The sequence below is a fragment of the Sus scrofa genome, chromosome 13, assembly GCF_054392235.1.
Source record: "Sus scrofa isolate SSC_HxYL_T2T_F1_AM1 chromosome 13, Sscrofa_HxYL_maternal_Yorkshire_Landrace_v2.0, whole genome shotgun sequence".
In the NCBI taxonomy this organism is placed as follows: Eukaryota; Metazoa; Chordata; class Mammalia; order Artiodactyla; family Suidae; genus Sus; species Sus scrofa.
Genome location: NC_139395.1, coordinates 136318913 through 136340446, shown reverse-complemented (window position 1 = coordinate 136340446; position 21534 = coordinate 136318913). Strand labels below are relative to the sequence as shown.

Sequence of the window (21534 nt, the reverse complement as noted above, 5' to 3'; positions counted from 1 at the left end):
CACTGATTTATTCACCCAGTCCAAGAATTTGAGGATTTAGTTCAATAAATGAAATAAGGACCCTCTTAAAACTTAACAGAAATAGTTCTACAGAGTAGATTTAACTTTGTCCATTGTTATCTTGAGAAATAATAATCCTATGCCCAATAACAAAATGTAGAGTATGGATTTTACAGGTGTATAAGACTGTTCATTTTAGAGTCAGACAACAGAAGCACCTGAAAAAACACTACTTTTATAGAAAGTTTTTTTAAATGCCCCATTTTTTAAAAAGCATACCACTGTACAAAATAAAGTATGTGTTGTTACACTGTTCGATGTGTCATAATACAGCAACTTGCAAAGCTGGTAAAAGGGTGGATTAGAGATGTTTAACTCTGAGTACATTTCACTTTGCCTACTTTACTATATTCCTCAAAGCAAACAGGTAAACATTTTAAAAATTATACCATATTCTCTATCATTTGTGAGCATTTAAAAAATAATATGGTTAAAGGCGTTTTCTGGTGAATCTTTTATAAATCATTCTGCATCATCTTGTGCCTGTTTTTAAGAGTAAAAAGTCATTTTCAGTTTTATTTGCTGTATAATCTGATCTGCCTTAAGTGGGTGTGTCCACTTTCACCCATTTTCCTTTGAGACACAGTAATGGTTTAAAACAGCCAAACTGTGTTTAAATTAAAAGTAGCTATTGTAATAGGTCTTTATTTACCTGAAACAAGAATGTCATTCCTTAGAGCACAGACCGCATACTCTGATTTGGTAAATTCTGGAAGCTTAGCCAAAGACTTCCACTCTCCTGTCACAGGATCATAACACTCAGTATATGGAAGATTAAATCCTCCAACTCGTTCACAGCCTCCAACGACAACTATTACCTCAGAATAGCCAGTTGACCTAAAATAATTATTATAAAAATACAGAAATAACAAATTAAAATACACTCAAGATTGTTTAAAACTCTAAGAGCATACCATTGTCATAAAGAAAATGGAACATTATAAACAGTTAAGTTTATTCTCTGGGCATGTGTCAACTAATACAGGCTGCCAATTACTTACTTTGAGAACATTTACAAGGGATTTAGTGGTATCTTTCTACAGAAAATTTCTATGAATTTTATCTTAAAAATTGTAAAGCAGTCCAAAGATCCCACCCAACTCAAGTGGAACCCTGGTAATAGTAAGGATGACTTTCAAACGCAGTCTTGCAGCAATTCAGATACGCATAACCATATAAGATAAGATAATGCACGTTTTCTAAGTGTTGGAAAAGGGAGCTTTTTCATCAGATTGCTAGTTCTTTCAGCAGGAATTCATAGTACAATCTAGGTACCATTTAGAGGAATCTATGTATTTGTTCAGACATTATTTTTAAAAATAACTTTTATGTTAAGTAAATTAAGTAATCCAACTTAAAATGGTGGTGGTCACTAAAAATGTTAACAGTTTATAACAATGAATGCTAAAGGAAAAAAAGCAAGATGAAAAATGGTAGGTAAGGAAAGGACTAGGATGGATACTATGTAAATAATGTGTCTGGAAAGGACATACCAAAGTGCTAATGATGGCTTTCTCTGGATTGTGTGGCTTCCTCTTTTCTATCAACACAAATTTTCAAAACAATAATGAGCATGGCTACTTTTAGAGTGGAAAAGACAACTTTTAAGAGAACTAAAGGAATCCTAAGGTTTATGTTAATTACTGGCTTCTTTTACTTTGTAGTTTAAAATTAAAATAGAGACAGGAAAAACTAAAAGCTTATCCAAGCCTTTTCTTTTTGTTCTTAAGCCTCATGAAAATGAAAAAGTCTTATGATTATTTATTAAGTCTCACAAAGAAAAATGTTAACAATCCCTCTCTTCTTATGTAAATGTGAAGGGAAAAAAAAGGCCAGGCCAGAAGTCAGAACACCCTTTTGTAGTTTTACTTAGTGTGATGTTTTACAATTACACTAGAAAAAACCTGTTAAGCAACACTGGTATGTCCCTTTAACAGAGCTGCTATATTCTAGCTATACTTACAGCTATTTCAACTAATAATCATGCACCTTGTCCATGCCAGGCATACTTTTTCCATTATAAAATAAGAAATAGACATTATAGAAAAGAATATTATTCACAGATGGACTAAAAATTACTTTTAGAAAGCCAGTGAATTATATAACCCTAATCTAGTAAATAGTAAAATATTAACAGAAGGAGATCCAAATACTACCAGTAATATTTACTATTACCAAATAATTCCAAAATGTAAATATTAAAAGTAAGTAGTGGATAGCACCAGACACTTAGTAGTTTAACTACTGATTAATTTATCCTTCTTTCCATAGAAGTATTATTTCCTAAAATCTCACTTGAAATACTTCTAAGACAAATCTGCATGATATTCCTCAAAGCCTTTTTTGTTGACTGACTGTAACAAAAATTGCTAAATACTGTACTAGGGTTCAGCCACTCCTAATTGTTTTAGTATAAAATCAAGGTAATTACTACATAGAATTCTGGTAGAATTTTGTTTTATACATTTTTTTTTTTTTTTTTTTTGGTCTTTTGTCTTTTTGTTGTTGTTGTTATTTCTTGGGCCGCTCCCGCGGCATATGGAGGTTCCCAGGCTAGGGGTTGAATCGGAGCTGTAGCCACCGGCCTACGCCAGAGCCACAGCAAAGCGGGATCCGAGCCACGTTTGTGACCTACACCACAGCTCACGGCAACGCCGGATCGTTAACCCACTGAGCAAGGCCAGGGATCGAACCCACAACCTCATGGTTCCTAGTCGCATTCGTTAACCACTGAGCCACGACAGGAACTCCTTTATACATTCTTTATAGCATTTTACATATGTAGAATTTTGTTTTATACATTCTTTATAGCATTTTACATATGTTCTCTTTGCTTGAATTTGCTTGCCTTTTCTGAGACTTCCTAGCCCAATAAACTACATTGTCTATTTCATACCTTGGAACAAAAAGAGAAAATAGCACAAAAAGCTAATGGCTAAAATATTTAATCTCATTAAATCAAGGATCATTTCAGTGTCTACATGTATTTATCTTAAAGGATCAGCAAACTAGTAGTTTTTCGTAACTGAAGGTCTTACTTGCAACAAAATAGCTTTTAGTTTAATTAGAGACAAGTCTGGTGTTCTCATTAGAGACTGTTAACTCAATAAAAGTTATTTTTACTTCTTGAGCTTGGAAAAATATTTATCTCAGGCAGGAAGATGACTGACTTGAAGGAAATGAATTGCTGCAGCTGATAATGGTGACCAGAATAAAAAAATTAGCCAAGATGATAGTAAAGCATGAATAAAATTCTGGATACTCGTACAATCTATTTTTTAAGAGTTCCACAACAGGAACTCCAAACAGTTCCATTTCTTATTGCAAATAAATACATATAAGTAGAAGATAAATGAGTTAATCAGTCCCTCATAATTAACATTAAATCTGCTAATAGTGTGATCTATTCTTACTGTACCAAAAAAAAGTTTCCAGGAGTTCCTGTTGTTGCTCAGTGATAACGAATCCGATTAGTATCCATGAGGATGCGGGTTTGATCTCTGGCCTCATTCAGTGGGTTAAGGATCCAGCGTTGCTGTGAGCTGTGGTGTAGGTCGAAGACACAGCCTGGATCTAGTGTTGCTGTGGCTGTGGCATAGGCTGGCAGCTATGGCTCTGATTGGACTCCTAGACTGGGAATTTCCATATGCCACGGGTGTGGCCCTAAAAAGCCAAAACAAATGAAGAAACAAAGTTTCTGAGCCTATAGGAGTTACTGGATCAAGGTTCATAAATATAAATGACCCCTTAAGAGGCTATGCCAGCTATAAACCTTATGGCTTTCTAAACTTACTAAGGGTAGTTTCAATTGGTGTGGTAAGGCTTTCCACCTGAAACTGGAATAGGCAGAGTAAGTTCTATAAGGAAATGTTTTACAGGTCGAAAGATTTCAAGTGTTTACTCTTAAAAATCAACACTTATCTAAGAATTTATCATCAGGAACTAATCACGGATGTGCTTACATAGCCACAAAGATGTTCCTCTCACTACTAAAAAAAAAGAGTTAAGAGTTTAAATGTGGGTGGGATGGTTATGGCACATTATAGTAGATTTCATGGCATGAAAATATGTTTACCACATATTAAATGATAACAGCAGACTATAAAATAGATTACAACTCTGTAAAAGAAATAATAAATTCATAGAGAATAAAAGGGAAGAATAAAGCCAAATGCCAGTGTTACCTCTTGAAGGTAGGAATATGGCTGTTATTTTTCTGTTATCTCCAATTAGTATAAATTACTCTATCCCCTCCTCTTTGCCTCAAGAAAGAACAAAGGAAAAAAAAAAACCCATACCATACTATTAATAGCCACTACTGGGTTGTCTGTTCTTACGTACGGGACAAGAATTTCAGCTATCACTTTTCTGCTACATGATCCTGCTCCCACTGCCATTGGTAACAACTGTCCACAGAAGGTTGTCTGGCTGAATGAGATTATCTCTCCACACGAGATGGAGAGATTCAATCTCTATGGGTGACTGAACTTATAATATAGACCATGAGTGGTCATATCCAGCCAGACTAGTGAGAATGATGCAGGTATGCAGAGAACAGCAGAGGCAAGAGGTAGAGAGAGGGCAGGGCATACCTTGGTTTCTGGTGGCTTTTCATTAGCCTATTCTAGTCTTGGAAATCCTGCTGAATTTCTGCCCTTAGGTTCTACAAGATACTGAATTCCTATACCCTTTTATGTCTTCTTGCTTTTTAGGGCCACACCCATGGGCATATGGAGGTTCCCAGGCTAGGAGTCTAATCGGAGCTGTTGCTGCTGGTCTACGCCACAGCCACAGCAACATGGGATCCGAGTCATGTATGCGACCTACACCACAGCTCACAGCAAAGCTGGATCCTTAACCTACTGAGCGAGGCCAGGGATCAAACCCGCAACCTCATGGTTCCTAGCCGGATACGTTTCTGCTATGCCATGATGGGAACTCCTCTGTACCCTTTTAACATATCTATCTCCCTCCTACGATTATGCTGGCGAGCAGATTTCAATTACTTGCAATCAGAATTCTGATACACTAGAGTTCAATGAACTGCAGAAAAGAATCTACAAACAATTTTCTTTTTTTTTCCTTTTTATTTTTTATTTTTTTGTCTTTTTGCCATCTCTAGGGCCACTCCCACGGCATATGCAGGTTCCCAGGCTAGGGGTCTAATCAGAGCTGTAGCCACTGGCCTATGCCAGAGCCACAGCAATGCCAGATCTGAGCTGTGTCTGCAACCCACACCACAGCTCACAGCAATGCTGGATCCTTAACCCAAGGAGCAAGGCCAGGGACTGAACCCTCAACCTCATGGTTCCTAGTCGGATTCGTTAACCACTGTGCCACGACGGCAACTCCTTCCTTTTTTTTTTTTTTACAAACGATTTTCAAACTCAGGAAAAGATGTTCAGTCTTCCACATTAAAGAAATACAAATTAAAATTGGGAGATATCAATTTTCACTTTTCCAGAGCAGCAAAGATTTACAAAAGCTAAAAATATACTGTGCCAGTAAGGGAATGGAGAAATGTAGACTCCCATTATTTTTGCATAAAGTATAAACTGGAAGGCAATTTTTTTTTTTTTTTTTTTTTTGCTTTTTAGGGCTGCACCTGCAGCATATGTAGGTTCCCAGGCTAGGTGCTGAATCAGAGCTGTAGCTGCCAGCCTACACCACAGCCACATCAACACAGGATCTGAGTTGCATCTGCGACCTACACCGCACAGCTCATGGCAACACCAGATCCTTAACCCACTGAGCGAGACCAGGGATCGAACCTATGTCCTCATGGATGCTAGTCAGATTTGCTAACTGCTGAGCCACGACGGGAACCCCTGGAAGGCAATTTTTAAAATATCTACCAAAATTTAAAATGTACATATCCTATGACTGAGCAATTCCACTTGTAGCAATCTAGGCTGTAAATTATCCAACATATATACATGAATATTCACTGAGCATTGTTTGTGATGAAAAAAATCTAGAAACAACCTAAATATCCATCATTAAGAGATGGATTAAATAAACTATGGTATCCATGAATGGCATAGATGTCTCTTAAAAAAGAATGAATTTGAAATTTTCCATAATAAAGAGTGAAAAGAGTTCCCATTGTGGCTCAGTGGTAACAAACCCAACTAGTATCCATGAGGACTTGGGTTCGATCCCTGGCCTTGCTAGCTGGGTTAAGGATCCAGCATTGCCATGAGCTGAGGTACAGATCGTAGAAGTGGCTCTGATTTGGTATTGCTGTGGCTGTGGTGTAGGCTGGAAGCTGTAGCTCCAATTGGACCCCTATCTTGGGAACCTCCATATGCCCCAGGTGCAGTCCTAAAAACACAAAAAAAAAAAAAAAAAGTGAAAGAAAAAAAGGGGAGTTCCTGTCATGGTGCAGTGGTTAACGAATCCAACTAGGAACCATGAGGTTATGGGTTCGATCCTTGGCCTTGCTCAGTGGGTTAAGGATCTGGTGGTGTTAACGTGAGCTGTGGTGTAGGTCACAGACTTGGCTCGGATCCCGCATTGCTATGGCTCTGGCATAGGCCAGAGGCCACAACGCTGATTAAACCCCTAGCCTGGGAACCTCCATATGCCGTGGGAAGCAGCCCCAGAAAAGGCAAAAAATACAAAAAAAAAAAAAAAAAAGGAATGAAGACCTGTGTGTGTTGATACAGAACAACCTCCAAGATACTTTTAAGTGATAAAAACAAGGTATATAACTTTGGGTGAAGTATACTACAATCTATATAAGAAAGAGTAGGGATATATGTGTGTAAACATACACTTCTATATGCAAAGAATATTTCTAAAAAGAGTTAAAAAAAAACTGATAATGGGGAGGTATCCTTTGGGGGATGATAACTGATATATCAAGGGTCAAGCAGACCTTTGTACACATGTATGCAGTACTTTCACATAAAAATGGGTTCAAAATAACAATAAACTAACATGTATAAAAACAGTAAACTGTGGGACTGGAACAAAAATGCAGAAGATTGAGTTCAAAAATATTACTTCTTAAAAATCTTGCAGTTCCCCTGTGGAGAGGTGGATTAAAGGTCTGGTGTTGACACTACTGTGGCATGGGTCTGATCCCTGGCCTGGGAACTTCTGTATGTCACAGGTGTGGCCAAAAAAAAAAAAAAAAAAAGTAATCTTAGTTTTCTCATTGATTTAAGAACTTGAACCTGTCTTCATTATGGAAATTAGGTTCCTATTTTCATTATACAGTAACTGATTATTAGACAAGAGATAGTAGAAGGTATTAGAAAAGTAGTTTATTAACCAATTCCAAACCCAAAATGATGATCTTATTAAATCTTAGCTATCTCTATTGCTTAGTGGAGTATGGCAAATATTTTTTTCCATGGATAGGAACAATTTATACTTAAAAAATAAACCACTTGATAGCAAACCACATTTCCTAGTCTATAAAAATACAGAACAAATTTATAATATATTTTGATTATTCATGAAACCAGCAATAATTATTATAAGCATTTGATGTCAAATACTAGGTTATGCATTTTTCATATGGTATTTCTAATCCTCATAACAATCTTACAAAGTAGATGGCATTATGCTTATTTTATAGATGAGGAAGCTGATACACAGAGAAGTTAAAATGCTTTATCCGAGGTCACATATTTAACTAGTTATGTAGAGCTAGATTCCAGTTCGGTCCTGTCTGATTCTGAAGACAGTACTCTTTAAAAAAATTTTTTCATTATAGTTGATTTACAATGTTCTGTCAATCTCTGCTGTACAACAAAGTGACCCACAAATATATATATATATTTTTTCTTTTTCTCACATTATCCTCCATCATGTTCCATCACAAGCGATTAGATTCCCTGTGTGAAGCCAGTATTCTTAATGCATCATGAGGCTTGTACTTGGCATTATTAAAAATGGTATTATACATTAATATAAAGATTTAAAGTTGTATAACATATTAATAAAATGACAAGTCTATTCCTAAGCTTTACTCCTTTGTAATTGGGCTCTACTATTTTTTATTTATGTACCCAAGGTTTAAAAGTGGTGGTGCAGATTATTGAAGCTTTCATGGTCTTATGTCCTATATGTTTCCAGGAAACTGCCATCACACTCTGATTTTAATAATGTATCTTGAGGTTTTCTCTGTTATTTAAGAGACACATGGGTATATATGTAAGTAAACAACCCAGTATGCACTGAGCTCTGGAGAATACTTGGCACATGATAAACACTAACGAAATACTGGATGAGGAGTTCCTCTGTGGCCCAGTGGGTTAAGGAGCCAGCATTGTCACTGCTGTGGCCCTGGTTACTGTTGCGGCATAGGTTTGATCTCTGGCCCAGGAACGTCCACATGCTGCCCACACAGCCAAAAAAAAAAAAAAAAAGAAAAAAAATACTGGATGCTGTGAAGAGTATAACCTAACTATAGAGTGGTGGGATCAGACTGTCATTGTCCTAATCCAGAGATAATTTTTTTTTCTTTTTATAGCTGCACTTGCAGCATATGGAAGTTCCTGGGCTAGGAGCTGAATCAGAGTTGCAGATGCTGTCCTAGGCCACAGCCACAGCAATGCCAGATCCCAGCCACCTCTGTGACCTACACCATAGCTCGTGGCAAAACACTGGATCTTTAAGCCACTGAGTGAGGCCAGGGATCAAACTGCATCCTTTTGGATACTAGTCTCGTAACCCACTGAGCCATAAAAGGAACTCCCTATATATGTAATTTTAGAAAGACATTGGCTTAATGAATGAAAAAGTCTTGGCTGGAGATATAGGTTTGATAAGTCAATAGCAAGCATGGTAATTAAGACCAGGAGAAGAGAAGAGATCGTCTAGGCAAGTATCAGGGCAAGTAAAGAGATGTGAACCAAGGGAATATCATTTTGAAGACTAGATAAAGAACTATCAAGTTGAAAAATAGTAGCTGAAGAAGATGACCATGAGGGAAATGGTACTCCCAAAGCTAATGGAAGAGAGTTTCAAGAGGGAGTAATGCAATTTAAAATGTCAGATCCTAAAGAGAGATCAAAGTGAATAAAGACCGAAAAGAGGCTAACAAATAACAAATAGGAGGTCAGTGATGATCTGATTGAGAGGCGTTTCAGTAGGGTGACTACTGGAGCAGAAGTCAGAGGAGTAAACTGCAGTTGAAGAAGGAGAGACATCACTCATCTTACAAAGAAGTTTAGAGCTTCTCCCAAAGATGGGAACCTGTACAAATAACACATATTGTTCAGATAAGGAGATTTCTAGTGATTAGTACTAACATGCAGTAACAGAGAAGTGAAAGACAGAATATTAAGGGACAGAAGGTGATGGCAGAGTTGTAAAATAGAGGATTCCTCTTCAGATTTCTCATGTAATGCCTACATAAAATAAATATCTGCTATTGTATTTACAATAGTCTGCAAATTCAATATAATTGTTTTTTATCCTACTCACCTCCTAAAGAGAAGTGATATCGAAATCTTGTATACAGATGTGTTTCACTATATGAAAGGGATTAGTTCCCTTAAAAATTGGATGTAGGAGTTCCTGTCGTGGCTCAGTGGTTAACGAATCCGATTAGGAACCATGAGATGGAGGGTTCGATCCTTGGCCTTGCTCAGTGGGTTAAGGATCCGGCGTTGATGTGAACTGTGGTGTAGGTCGCAGACTCGGCTTGGATTCTGTGTTGCTGTGATTCTGGCATAGGCCAGCAGCTACATCTCCTATTAGACCCCCTAGCCTGGGAACCTCCATATGCTGTGGGAGCGGCCCTACAAAAGGTAGAAAGAAAAAAAAAAAATTGGATGTAAAACTGTATTTTTTAAAATCAGATAACTAAGAAAATCAGAAAATTCTCTAATTATAATCTAAGCCCAATTATCTTTAGGCTGCATTCTGATTTCATTCCAGTTATATCTTTATACATAAATAATGTTAATATAAATGATTTACTTTGATTCTACAACATATACCCCTTGGTTCCTATTCTAATACTATACAGACAGGAGATATATAGGATAGATATTATTAACTCTATTTGACCCACAATCATTCTGTCTACCACAAGGGGATTCTGTTTGGAAAAATATACAATTTTGCCCTTGGAGAGATAATGTTTGTCCAGAAAAGTTCTGGAACAGTCCCAAAGCTGTTTAGCTTTCTTCTTCTTTCTTTTTTTTAATGGCTGCACCATGTCATATGGAAGATCCCAGGTCCAAGCCTACACAGTGACCTGAGCCCCTGAGGTTGGATTGTTAAACCACTGCACCACAGCAGGAACTCCCTGTTTAGCTTTCTTTATTAATACACTTAAGAATCTTGGTCTTTCACATTCTTAAGCTCAGCCGAAGCCTCTTAACAGTCCTAAAAAGAACTTTAAAAAAATCATCAGTATATTTTATAGAATAAAATTGTAGCTTTTTGTTCTTTGTTAAACGAATAAGAGTGAAAAAAAAAAATTTTTTTTTTCTGTTTAGGGCCGCATCTGTGGCATATGGAAGTTCCCAGGCTAGGGGTCAAATCTGAGGGGCAGCTGCTAGCCTACACCAGAGCCACAGCAACGCCAGATCCAAGCCACATCTGTGACCTACGCCAGAGCTTGCAGCAACTCCAGATGCTTAACCCACTGAGCAAGATCAGGGATTGAACCGACGTCCTCATGGATACTAGTTGGGCTCTTAACCCTCTAAGCCACAACAGAAACTCCAAGTAGAGTATTTGTTTCTTATAAAACAATTACTTTTAACAAAGGACAGTTCCTTGGAGGGGAAAAAAAGCACTTTCTAATCCTAAAACAAAGAAATACTACATTATTTTTTGTAATAACAGTTACCCAATATTGTTCCCAATTTATAAAAAAGTTCAGACAGTCAACTACTGGGAGTTTTCTTAAAGTGGGTCAGATCAACATAACATCATATAAATAATAATAGCTAATAATATTTTAAGCATTTCCCATGTACCACTTTCTATGCTGAGTACCTTAAAGATTACTGCATTGATAGTTTCAATGGCAAAACCTGTGAAGTAAGCACTATTTATCATCATTCTCATTCTACATATGAGGAAACAGATTAAACCTTGCTATATCCAAACTACTGTAGATTTTTAAAGACATGCTATCTCAAAATATGCTGAATTTTAATCACATTCCAAAACAATGATAATCAAAATCAATGCTAAAAATGTTCATTTGAGAGGTATGCTAGAGTGAATTTATAGGAAAAGTGGAGATAGTGTAGGAAAACAAAATAAACACTAGTTTCACAACAGTGTGAATATATTTAACACTATTAAACAGTACACTTAAAATGGTTAGAATATAAATTTTATGTTATGTGGTTTTTCACACACAATTAGCTTTGTCAGAAAAGTATTTAAAAAATTTTTTATTTCTCAGCCATTTTTTGCTTATTCACTGTAAAATACATTAATACTATTCCTCCCATTATTAAGGCATAGCGATTATTTTTCTAGAGTTTATGAATTAAAATCTATAGGTGGTTTAAATATAGTAACTGTAGCAATAAGAAAAGATCTGACACCTGGGTTTTACATCTGAGAATCCACTCAATCTATACCAGCTTATTTACTTCAGGTAAAAATACAGGTATTTCATGTTTGTTATGAAAAAGTTTGGTCTGAGAATAAACAAATTATTCTTTTTATAAGCAGAGGCAGTCCAACAGAGTCTAACAAAGTCTTTAGCTACTTTATAGCCAAAGACCCTTTGGAAAGAAAAGTGGAATGACTTGGTACCCTACAAAGGTAAAGAGAAATCAGAAGAAATGGGTTGAAACATGCATGGTTGTGAAGACCCTTTGCAATACCCTCTCACAGCTCAGAACAACAAAAACAAAAAATGCTACTGTTGAATATAGTCTTCACTGGGAGAGAAATTCTAACGATCTGTAATCTAAAACAAATCTCAGATTATATAAAGCCACCTGCAGACAATGCATATAAACGACGATACTGAAATTACACTCAGATTTTAAACTATTTTAAAAACAAAAACTTTTGTTAATTACATATACTATTGTTCATACGTAAACAGTCTTCTTACCTGCGCGGCCTAGTCCTTGGGGACATCATTTCATTCCCAAGTATGTGGTATCGTCTTGCTTCATGCAACAACTGATAACACTCAGGAGAATTCTGGATCAATTGGTCCACCTCAACTGTTTGAACAAAGTAGTTGGGATGCAACAGGGGGAGTCTCACATGTGTCAGGAGCTCATGTAACAGTGGTCTTCTCAGATCAACAGCACGATAGACCCAGCGCATGACAGCTTCAAAAACCATCTCCTCTTTGCCAATAACAAGTTCATCACTACAAATATAATCAATTAGTTCATCTTTGTCAAGCTCAAGAAATTCTTCATGCTGGGACACATCCTCAAAAGTTTGTAATGCAAAATTCTTGCATTTTGTGAAGAGTGTTTTGAGGGAATGGGTATCAGCAAAGCGCTGGATTCCTAAGCAATTACAAGGATCAAGTTGCTCCTCTAAGAACTTGGCACATGCATCACGGAGAACACTAATCTGAAAAAGGCTTGATGTTTCAAAGAGATACTGTACATTCTCTGTGGTGATCTTCACTTTTCCAGTATAAACATACTGCAAAAAACATTCCATAGCTTCAGCTAAAATACCATTGATCTCAACCAACATTTCTCGGCTTTCCCTGTGGTCATTACAAAACATAGCTCTGAAGTAGCTACTACAGGCTGAGAGAACAGCTCTATGGCAAGGAAATTCTTTTCCTTCCACACAGATGATAACATCTGTGAATAAGCGGCTATCTCGGAATTCATTAAATATCTGCAGTATGTTTTCAGCATGGGATGATCCTGAAGAGAAGTCAAAAAACTCTCGGCCTGTCAGAGATTTAGGGTCCATTTCAAAAACTTTACGCTTTGTTGCTGGTGAATCACGCACCCCGAGATCCTCTCTGTTTAGTCTTCGTCCCAATATTAGTACCATTGTTACATCAGATGACTATATAATTGTTGAGAAGTAACTGTTAGGGATCTTCCTTATGTGACTAAAAGTAAAAAAAGTTAAAACACTTCAATATGTAAAAAGTTCAGTATTCAAATTACATAATTTCATTTTGATGTAATCACTACAACAAAATCAAACAACATATTTCATACAGGGTAAAAGCACTATCTCATCTTAATAAAGATTTATACAATTAGAACAGTAGGAATAATTTGAAAGGGTAATAGACACCTTGTGATTTACTAACAACGTTCTGTTTCCCTTTTCCACAACTGGGTTCATCTACTGAATGTAGAGCTGTGAGAATGCTTCAAGACATAGCATTTGACTATATTCAGAATCCTAATATAAATTATTTTAAGGAGTTCCCGTCGTGGCGCAGTGGTTAACGAATCCGACTAGGAACCATGAGGTTGCGGGTTCGGTCCCTGCCCTTGCTTAGTGGGTTAAGGATCCGGCGTTGCCGTGAGCTGTGGTGTAGGTTGCAGACGCGGCTCGGACCCCGCGTTGCTGTGGCTCTGGCATAGGCTGGCGGCTACAGCTGTGATTGGACCCCTAGCCTGGGAACCTCCATATGCCGTGGGAGTGGCCCAAAGAAATAGCAAAAAGACAAAAATAAATAAATAAATAAATAAAAAGATGTGCATGCAAAGATTAAAATTTAAAAAAATTATTTTAATATAGTGTTGCTAGAGAAGAATTTAGCTGTATCTATCAATGGTCTTTAAAATATGTACGTTTTTTGACCATTAAAATCCCTTTCTAGCAATCTATCCTACGGAAATAATCAGGATTATATGGAAATATTTATCTACAGATGTTCAATTCTGTATTAATAGAAAATACTTAAAACAACTTATAGGTGATTAGCTAAACCACAGTATATCTTAAGGATGGAATACAGTCCATGCACCCATTAAAAATTATATAGACTAATCTTAGTGACCAAGAAGTCTGTAGGCTTCGTCACCAATCAAACAGAAACTCTTCAGTCCAAAAAAAAAATTATATAGACTATTAAATGACATGGGGAAGAAGTATCCAGATAGTACGTGAAAAGCAGATATCAAAAAATATGTAAAGAAAATAGAAAAAGTTAAGTATCAGTGTATCTAGGCATAGAAAACATAAGGCACATATGCCAAAATGTTAAAGAGATTTATTTTTGTTTTTCTTTATTTTCCCCCAAATCTGCACTATAATTATACAGTACTCGGTTTTTAGATTTTATTTTTTATTTTTTGGTCTTTTTAGGGACACACCCATGGCATATGGAGGTTCCCAGACTAGGGGTCAAATCGGAGCTGTAGCCACCAGCTTATACCACAGCCACAGCAACACCAGATCCAAGCCTCATCTGTGACCTACACCACAGCTCACGGCAATGACAGATCCTTAACCCACTGAGTGAGGACAGGGAATGAACCTGCATCCTCATGGATACTAGTCAGATTTGTTTCCACTGAGCCACGATGGGAATTCCAGATTTTTTTTTTTTCTTTCCTCTTTAGGGCTGTTCCCATGGCATATGGAAGTTCCCAAGCTAGGGGGTCAAATCGGAGCTGTAGCTGCTGGCCTACACTATAGCCACAGCAATGCCAGATCTGAGCTGCATCTACCACCTACGCCAGTGCTTGTGGCAATGACGATCCTAAACCCACTGATGGAGGCCAGGGATCGAACCAGCATTCTCACAGACATTATGTCAGGTTCTTAACCCGATGCAACAAGTTTCTTCAATGTTTAAATACAAATGTACCTAGAATGCAAAACAAGATAACATACTGCAAGTACTATGAATTTCCCTTTTGGCTAGAAGGGACAAGTAAGAACACACAAATGAGGGGTTCCCACTGCAGTGCTACAGGATCTGTGGCACCTCTGGAGCACTGGGACACCAGTTCAATCCCTGGCCTGGCACAGTGGATTAAGGATCTGCAGTGCCAAAACTGCAGCTCAGATCTGATCCCTGGCTGCTGCCAGGAGGCCAAAAAAGAAAAAAAAGAAAAGAAAGAAAACATAAATGAAAGGATACTCTGCTTTCTATATCCAATAATCTAGCACTGTCTCTGGTATTTTATTGTATCTATATCTGATAAATTTGGGGATAGTAATATTGAGTGAGTTGTATTAACACAAGGCTGATTAAAATTTTACATGAGGAGTTCCCGTCGTGTCTCAGTGGTTAGCGAATCCAACTAGGAACCACGAGGTGGAGGGTTTGATCCCTGGCCTTGCTCAGTGGGTTAAGGATCTGGCGTTGCCGTGAGCTGTGGTGTAGGTGGCACACTTGGCTTGGATCCCGCGTTGCTGTGGCTCTGGCGTAGGCCAGTGGCTATAGCTCCAATTCAACCCCTAGCCTGGGAACCTCCATATGTGTGGGAGCGGCCCAAGAAATGGCAAAAAGACCAAAAAATAAAAAATAAAATAAAATTTTATATGAATTAAGGGTCTTTTTATGCTATTTTCCGCCCCTTAATTCTCATAGATATTTTCCTTGGTTGTTTATTGACGAGAGGTCTTCCACTCAATGTAGAACTTAAAATCCTGAATTAGAACAGCTATAAAATCACTTGTTCCTACAAAGCGCTCAACAGCAACAAGATAACTTATTAACTGCTTTAGATACAAAAGAGACTATCTCATAGATCTGGGCTACTTCCTTCCAAGCAGCTTTTGCCTGGCTTGTTGGACAGCCTCACCTTCTCCAGACTTTCTGAGAACTCTCCCATTCACCAGTTCACAACAGCACAAAATATAAACTCTGAATAGAGATATATTTCAGAGTGTATCTTTTGGGCTTCCAGGTGTAATTCACTAGACTTTATTTTCCCATTTTACACAAAGTATTTTTATTTTAACTAGGAATGGTTAAAAATGTAAAGACAAGTTTAATAACACCTCAAAGTATATAGTATCTAATATAGGTTTAAGATTTGTCATTAATGAACTTATAATCAAGAAAATGAAACATAAAATTACACACTGAATTCTTCCAAAAACAGAAAATATCAAAGCATCATTATTCCCATTAGAAAAAGGAGCAACTGGAGATTCCATCGTGGCTCAGTGGTAGTGAACCCGACTAGTATCCATGAGGACACCTGTTCGATCCCTGACATTGGTCAGTGGGTTAAGGATCCAGCATTGCTGTGAGCTGTGGTATAGGTCACAGAGGTGGCTCGGATCTGGTGTGGCTGTGGCTGTGGCGTAGGCCAGCAGCTGCAGCTCCAATTCGACCCTAGCCTGGGAACTTCATATGCCATGGATGCGGCTTTAAAAAGACCAAAAAGAGAAAAGAAAGAAAAAAAGAAAAGGAGCAAGTAAGTAGGCATCTCTGGACAAAACAAAAGGAAAATATTTGTTCTAAAGACATATAACTGAAAGTAATACCTACACAAGTTAGTGGGTGCAAAAGTGACCAGACTTTCAACTGACTGCCAAAGTTACATGACTTGTCTAGAAAAGCCAGTATCCATTCTTTCTCTCCATCATTTCCTTCAGGAGCTTCATTCCTAAAGCTACAATCTTACCTGAAAGGAAGATTTTTCTTTCTTTTTTTTTTTTTTTTTTTTTTCCGTCACACCTGTGGTGTGTAGAAGTTCCCAGGCAAGGGATCAAACCCATGCTATAGCAGCCACCCAAGTCGCTGCAGTGACAATGCCAGATCCCTAACCCACTGCTCCGTAAGAGAACTCCTGAAAGGAAGATTTTTAAGAGAGTCTTCTGACTAAGGGCACTCTAAGAGTTTATTTCCAAATGCAGAACTAAAAAATGTCATAGAACAAGTTTTGGATGGCTAGGCAGATTTAAAAACAAATGGTTTTGGCCTATGTTCCAGAAAAAAGAATGGAGATAATTTATTTTAGTATTTCTTTTTCTTTTTTTTTTTTTTTTTTTGGTCTTTTTAGGGTCGCACCCATGGCATATGGAGGTTCCCAGGCTAGGGGTTCAATTGGAGCTATAGGCACTGGTCTACACCACAGCCACAGCAATGCCAGATCTGAGCCACATCTGTGACCTACACCACAGCTCACAGCAACGCCGGATCCTTAACCCACTGAGAGAGGCCAGGGATTGAACCTGCATCCTCATGGATGCTAGTCAGATTCATTTCTGCTGAGCCATGATGGGAACTCCTATTTTAGTATTTCTAAGGCTGGAGAAATGGTAGAAGAGGGACTGGGGATATTTGGAAGGAATGGAAAGGAGTATGTAAATATTTTATTTGGTAACGGAAATGACTGTGATGCTGCCTTCCTATATCATCATTAGGACAGGATTGTTCCCTGTTACTCTGATGGTCTATGTGATCCCTGGTTAAAGGAAAATGAGTTATATTTTCTAATAACAATATTTACAGTTTATAAATATTATAAATAAAATACCTTTTTAGCATTTGCTTGGTCAAAGCCCCAGTTTTTCCACACCTAAAGTAAATGGAGAACAGTAATATACAAATGAAATAGTAATTACTTCAAGTATAATTAGCATTAATTACTAATATACTGAAAAAAGATTTTAGTAGATTTCAGTTTGACTGGAAGTTGTACTTTTGCAAAGAAAACCAATACTGAATAACAATTCCTTAAAGCAAATTAATATCTTACATAATTATGAAATTAATAAGAAAATCTCAAGTATTCTGGGTAATTCAGGTAAAAAAATTTCAGTGTTTTAATTCTTAGCTATCTAGATTATCCATATAAAATCACCCTGCTTAAGGGTCCGGCGTTGCCGTGAGCTGTGGTATAGGTCGCAGACGTGGCTCGGATCCCTCGTTGCTGTGGGTCTGGCGTAGGCTGGTGGCTACAGCTCCGATTCGACCCCTCGCCTGGGAACCTCCATATGCCGCAGGAGCGGCCCAAGAAATAGCAAAAAGACAAAAAGACAAAAAAAAAAAAAAAAAAATCACCCTGCTTATCAAGTAGTTATTTAAAATCTTTTAGTATATAAATGCACATTTCTTCTGCTTTTTTTTTCCTTATAGACTTTAGTACCTATAGAAACCAACTGAGAGTTCCCATGGTGGCTCAGTGGTAACAAACCTAACTAGCATCCGTGAGGACGTAGATTCAATCCCTGGCCTTGCTCAGTGGGTTAAGGATCCAGTGTTGCCGTGGGTTGTGGTGTGGGTTGCAGACATGGCTTGGATACAGTGTTGCGGTGGCTGTGCAGGCCCACAGCTAGCTATAACTCCGATTTGACCCTTAGCCTGGGAACATCCATATGTTGTGGGTGCAGCCCTAAAAAAGTAAGATAATAATAATAATAATGATAATAATAATAAAAGAAACCAACCAATTCAGCACAATTCTTTTCGCTTTTTCTTTTCTTTTTGTACAGAGAAGAGAGGAATACTCAAGCGAAAAATACTAGAATCTTGAACTGTGCACAGAATTTAAACACAAGTGGTTCTGGTTTCTGACCTAGATATCTATAAATAGAACTCATAAATTCTTAACAATTTTAGGCAAATTCAAAAGTTGATCTTTAAAAACCAGGATTACAGACTACTGATTTTTTCTACATGTATACACAAACACAGTTCTCTATACCCTGATTATGCTTTGATTGTGAGGTGAATGCTATCTTGCTTGTTTCCTTTTTGTGTAGGTCAATCTAACTTGTGTGTACCTTGGTAAAGAGTATTTCAACTTGGTCCAATTAGGGGACTGTCAGTCCTAGCTAAGTAAGTTTCTTCCCAATAAGACAATAAGATCCTGGAATTTGTGCTGTAGTACAGTGGGTTAAGGATCCAGTATTGCTGCAGCTGTGGTATAGGTCAAGCTGTGGCTTGGATTCAATCACTGAGCTGGGAACTTCCATATGCTGCGGGTGAGGTTGGGAGGGAAAAAAAAAAGAAAAGAAAAAAATACAATAAGTTCCTGAGCCAATGTAGGGGTTTGGGTCAATTCAAGAAACAATTCCAGAGAGCCTACTCTCTGTCTGGCACTGGGGTGGTGAATATTGGACTCAGACACCATTTTAGACTATGTAAGATTGGCTAAGATTAGAATCAAACAAGAACTCCAAGACTGATACTAAAATAGATTTAAATTCTCTGTGTTTCTCTAGCAGAAAATACAGGTGCAAACTGGAAGAGATTCTCTCATGACTGATCTACTCTAGAATTACACCTTATGGAGTAGAAGGGCAAGGCATCCACCCGGGGAATTTTCTGCAGGGATTTTAGATAATACTTACCAACCTAATAGGTCAGAGCAAGGGGCAGAGGAGGTTAGCATAAAAAGTCCAAAGGAGATATATAATACCAGAATTGATCTTAGAGAGTAGTTGTACTGCAATCAAGCTTATTTTTCCTTTAGAATGCAGGAGACCTATACAAAGAAAAAAGTTACTATTAGCCTTAAGATAGTATGGATTAGTGAGGGGCTTATAAAGACTAATAAGTACCAGACAGTAAAGGACACCAACATTTTGACTAACATGGTCCCTACACCTTGCATAAGGAATTGCTACACGCTATGCTCTACACTACTCCTTTTTCTCAAATCAAACTTTGAGTGAAGAACAACATAGCAGAAACAGCAAAGAGGCTAATGAATAAGAGATTTATCTCTAAAAATATATAGCAACTCAAAAGAAGGAAAGCCAGAAGCCACTGTAACACAGTAAATCCATTATTTAAAAGTTGGAAATTATATATAAAATGTGGCTATCAGAAAACAAGCAGTTTTTTCACCCTTTTCTCAAACACTAATTTACTTGAAGCAGTCGATTTAGTGACTGCTTTTTAAAAACTGTAAATTTATACCCTTAAATTTTCAATTTAAACCTTTAGTCTTGGAGTAGTGGTGCCCAAATCAAATTTTACAAATGTAGTATTTAAAGTCCAGTCTTCAAGCTGTTATTTTTAACATTTCTTTCTTTCTTTCTTTTTTTTTTTTTTTGTCTTTTTGTCTTTTTGTCTTTTCTAGGGCCACTCCTGCAATATATGGAGGTTCCCAGGCTAGGGGTTGAATCAGAGCTGTAGCCACCGGCCTACGCCAGAGCCACAGCACCGCGAGATCCAAGCCGAGTGTGCCACCTACACCACAGCTCACAGCAACGCCGGATCCTTAACCCACTGAGCAAGGCCAGGGATCGAACCCATCACCTCATGGTTCCTAGTCGCATTCGTTAACCACTGCGCCACAATGGGAATTCCTATTTTTAACATTTCTAATTTATCTTAATGAAGGCACCAAGAACATATTTACCCACCATAAGATATTAGAAACCAACAAAAACCTTAAATTTCCTTGTCTAGAATTATAACAAAAGAATATCACTTGCTTATTAGAACCTCAAATAGTCAATACATTATTACTTTGATTAATGAAAATAAGAGGAATTTGATGATGAAAAATTTAGAAGTGCTTAAACAATGCGTCAGACTAAACAACCGACTCTTTAACTGAAAAAAGAATACTATCTTCTCCCAAATCACAGAACAAAAAATTTGAGTTGCTCCATTCAGTGTTTCTCTCCCTTGCTTTAAAACTTTTGGCTACTAATATTCCCCAAAACCCAAAGGAAGAAAAAAAAGTTAATCATCAGACATCATACCTGGTATAAAGCTACACTACTGAAACTACTTGACATGTAAACTTAATGCCCTTTGGTTTTATCCTGTTAGAAACATGTTTCTTTTAAGTATCCAGTGCATTGTTTCGTTTTAAAATCTTAAGACTTACAGATTTTAGATGACTTCTCTATATATTAAAAAAAAAAAACCTATATAAATCAATGCTTTTTGTTTACCACAGTGGTGACACAAATTATTTACAGGAGTAAGTTTTAGAAACCGTCAAGTAGGAGTTCCCACTGTGGCTCAGCAAGCTAAGGACTGACATTGCCTCTGTAAGGATGAGGGTTCAATTCCTGGTCTCACTCATCCAGTGAAGGCTCTGGCATTGCTGCAAGCTGCAACATAGGTCGCAGATGTAGCCTGGATCTGGTGTTGCTGTGGCTATGGTGTAGGCCACAGCTGCAGCTTTGATTCAACCCCTGGCCCAGGAACTTTCATATGGCACATAAAAAGTAGACTTTTTTTGGGAGGGGGCCATGTTTGCAGTATGCAGAAATTCACAGGTCAGGGATTGAACCCACGCTACAGTAGTGACCCAAGTCACAGCAGTGACAATGCCAGATCCTTAACCTTCTGCGCCACAGGGGAACTCCTGGTAGACTTTGAGCTGTGCCAAATGCTATGAAATTGCAGCCCTTGGGTAACAAATTTAAGCAGAGTGACAAACTCTTTAATAGACTCAAAGATTTTGAAACTAAACTGACGGTTACCAAAGGGGAAACTTTGGAGGTAGGGATGGACTGAGAGGTTGGGACTGGCATACATACTACTACATATGGAATCCATCAGTAACAAGGACCTACTTTAAAGCTTGGGGAAATCTATCTATTCAATACTCTGTGATGGCCTACATTGGGAAAGAATCTGAAAAAGAATGGATATATATG

At 37.6% G+C, this 21534-nt stretch overlaps 1 protein-coding gene and 1 long non-coding RNA gene across 20 annotated transcripts in view; one reads left to right on the top strand and one right to left on the bottom strand.

The window, feature by feature from the left end:
- KLHL24 (kelch like family member 24) overlaps positions 1–21534 on the bottom strand; it is a 40425-nt gene that overhangs the window by 15829 nt on the left and 3062 nt on the right. For 7 of the 19 annotated variants that reach the window (XM_021069901.2, XM_021069903.2, XM_084990485.1 and 4 more), the window contains 4 exons: positions 19261–19394; positions 17442–17483; positions 12113–13093; positions 713–897 (listed from right to left, as the gene is read on the bottom strand). In XM_021069901.2, the coding sequence (XP_020925560.1) occupies positions 713–897; positions 12113–13032 (1105 nt within the window). In that variant the 5' untranslated portion in view covers positions 13033–13093; positions 17442–17483; positions 19261–19394. The remainder of the gene's footprint in view (positions 1–712; positions 898–12112; positions 13094–17441; positions 17484–19260; positions 19395–21534) is intronic. The other 12 variants (XM_021069906.2, XM_021069907.2, XM_084990490.1 and 9 more) reach the window with 3 other exon arrangements.
- LOC146397637 (uncharacterized) lies at positions 6377–13620 on the top strand. The gene is made up of 2 exons (XR_014824455.1): positions 6377–9667; positions 10687–13620. It is a non-coding gene; the product is annotated as an uncharacterized LOC146397637 (long non-coding RNA).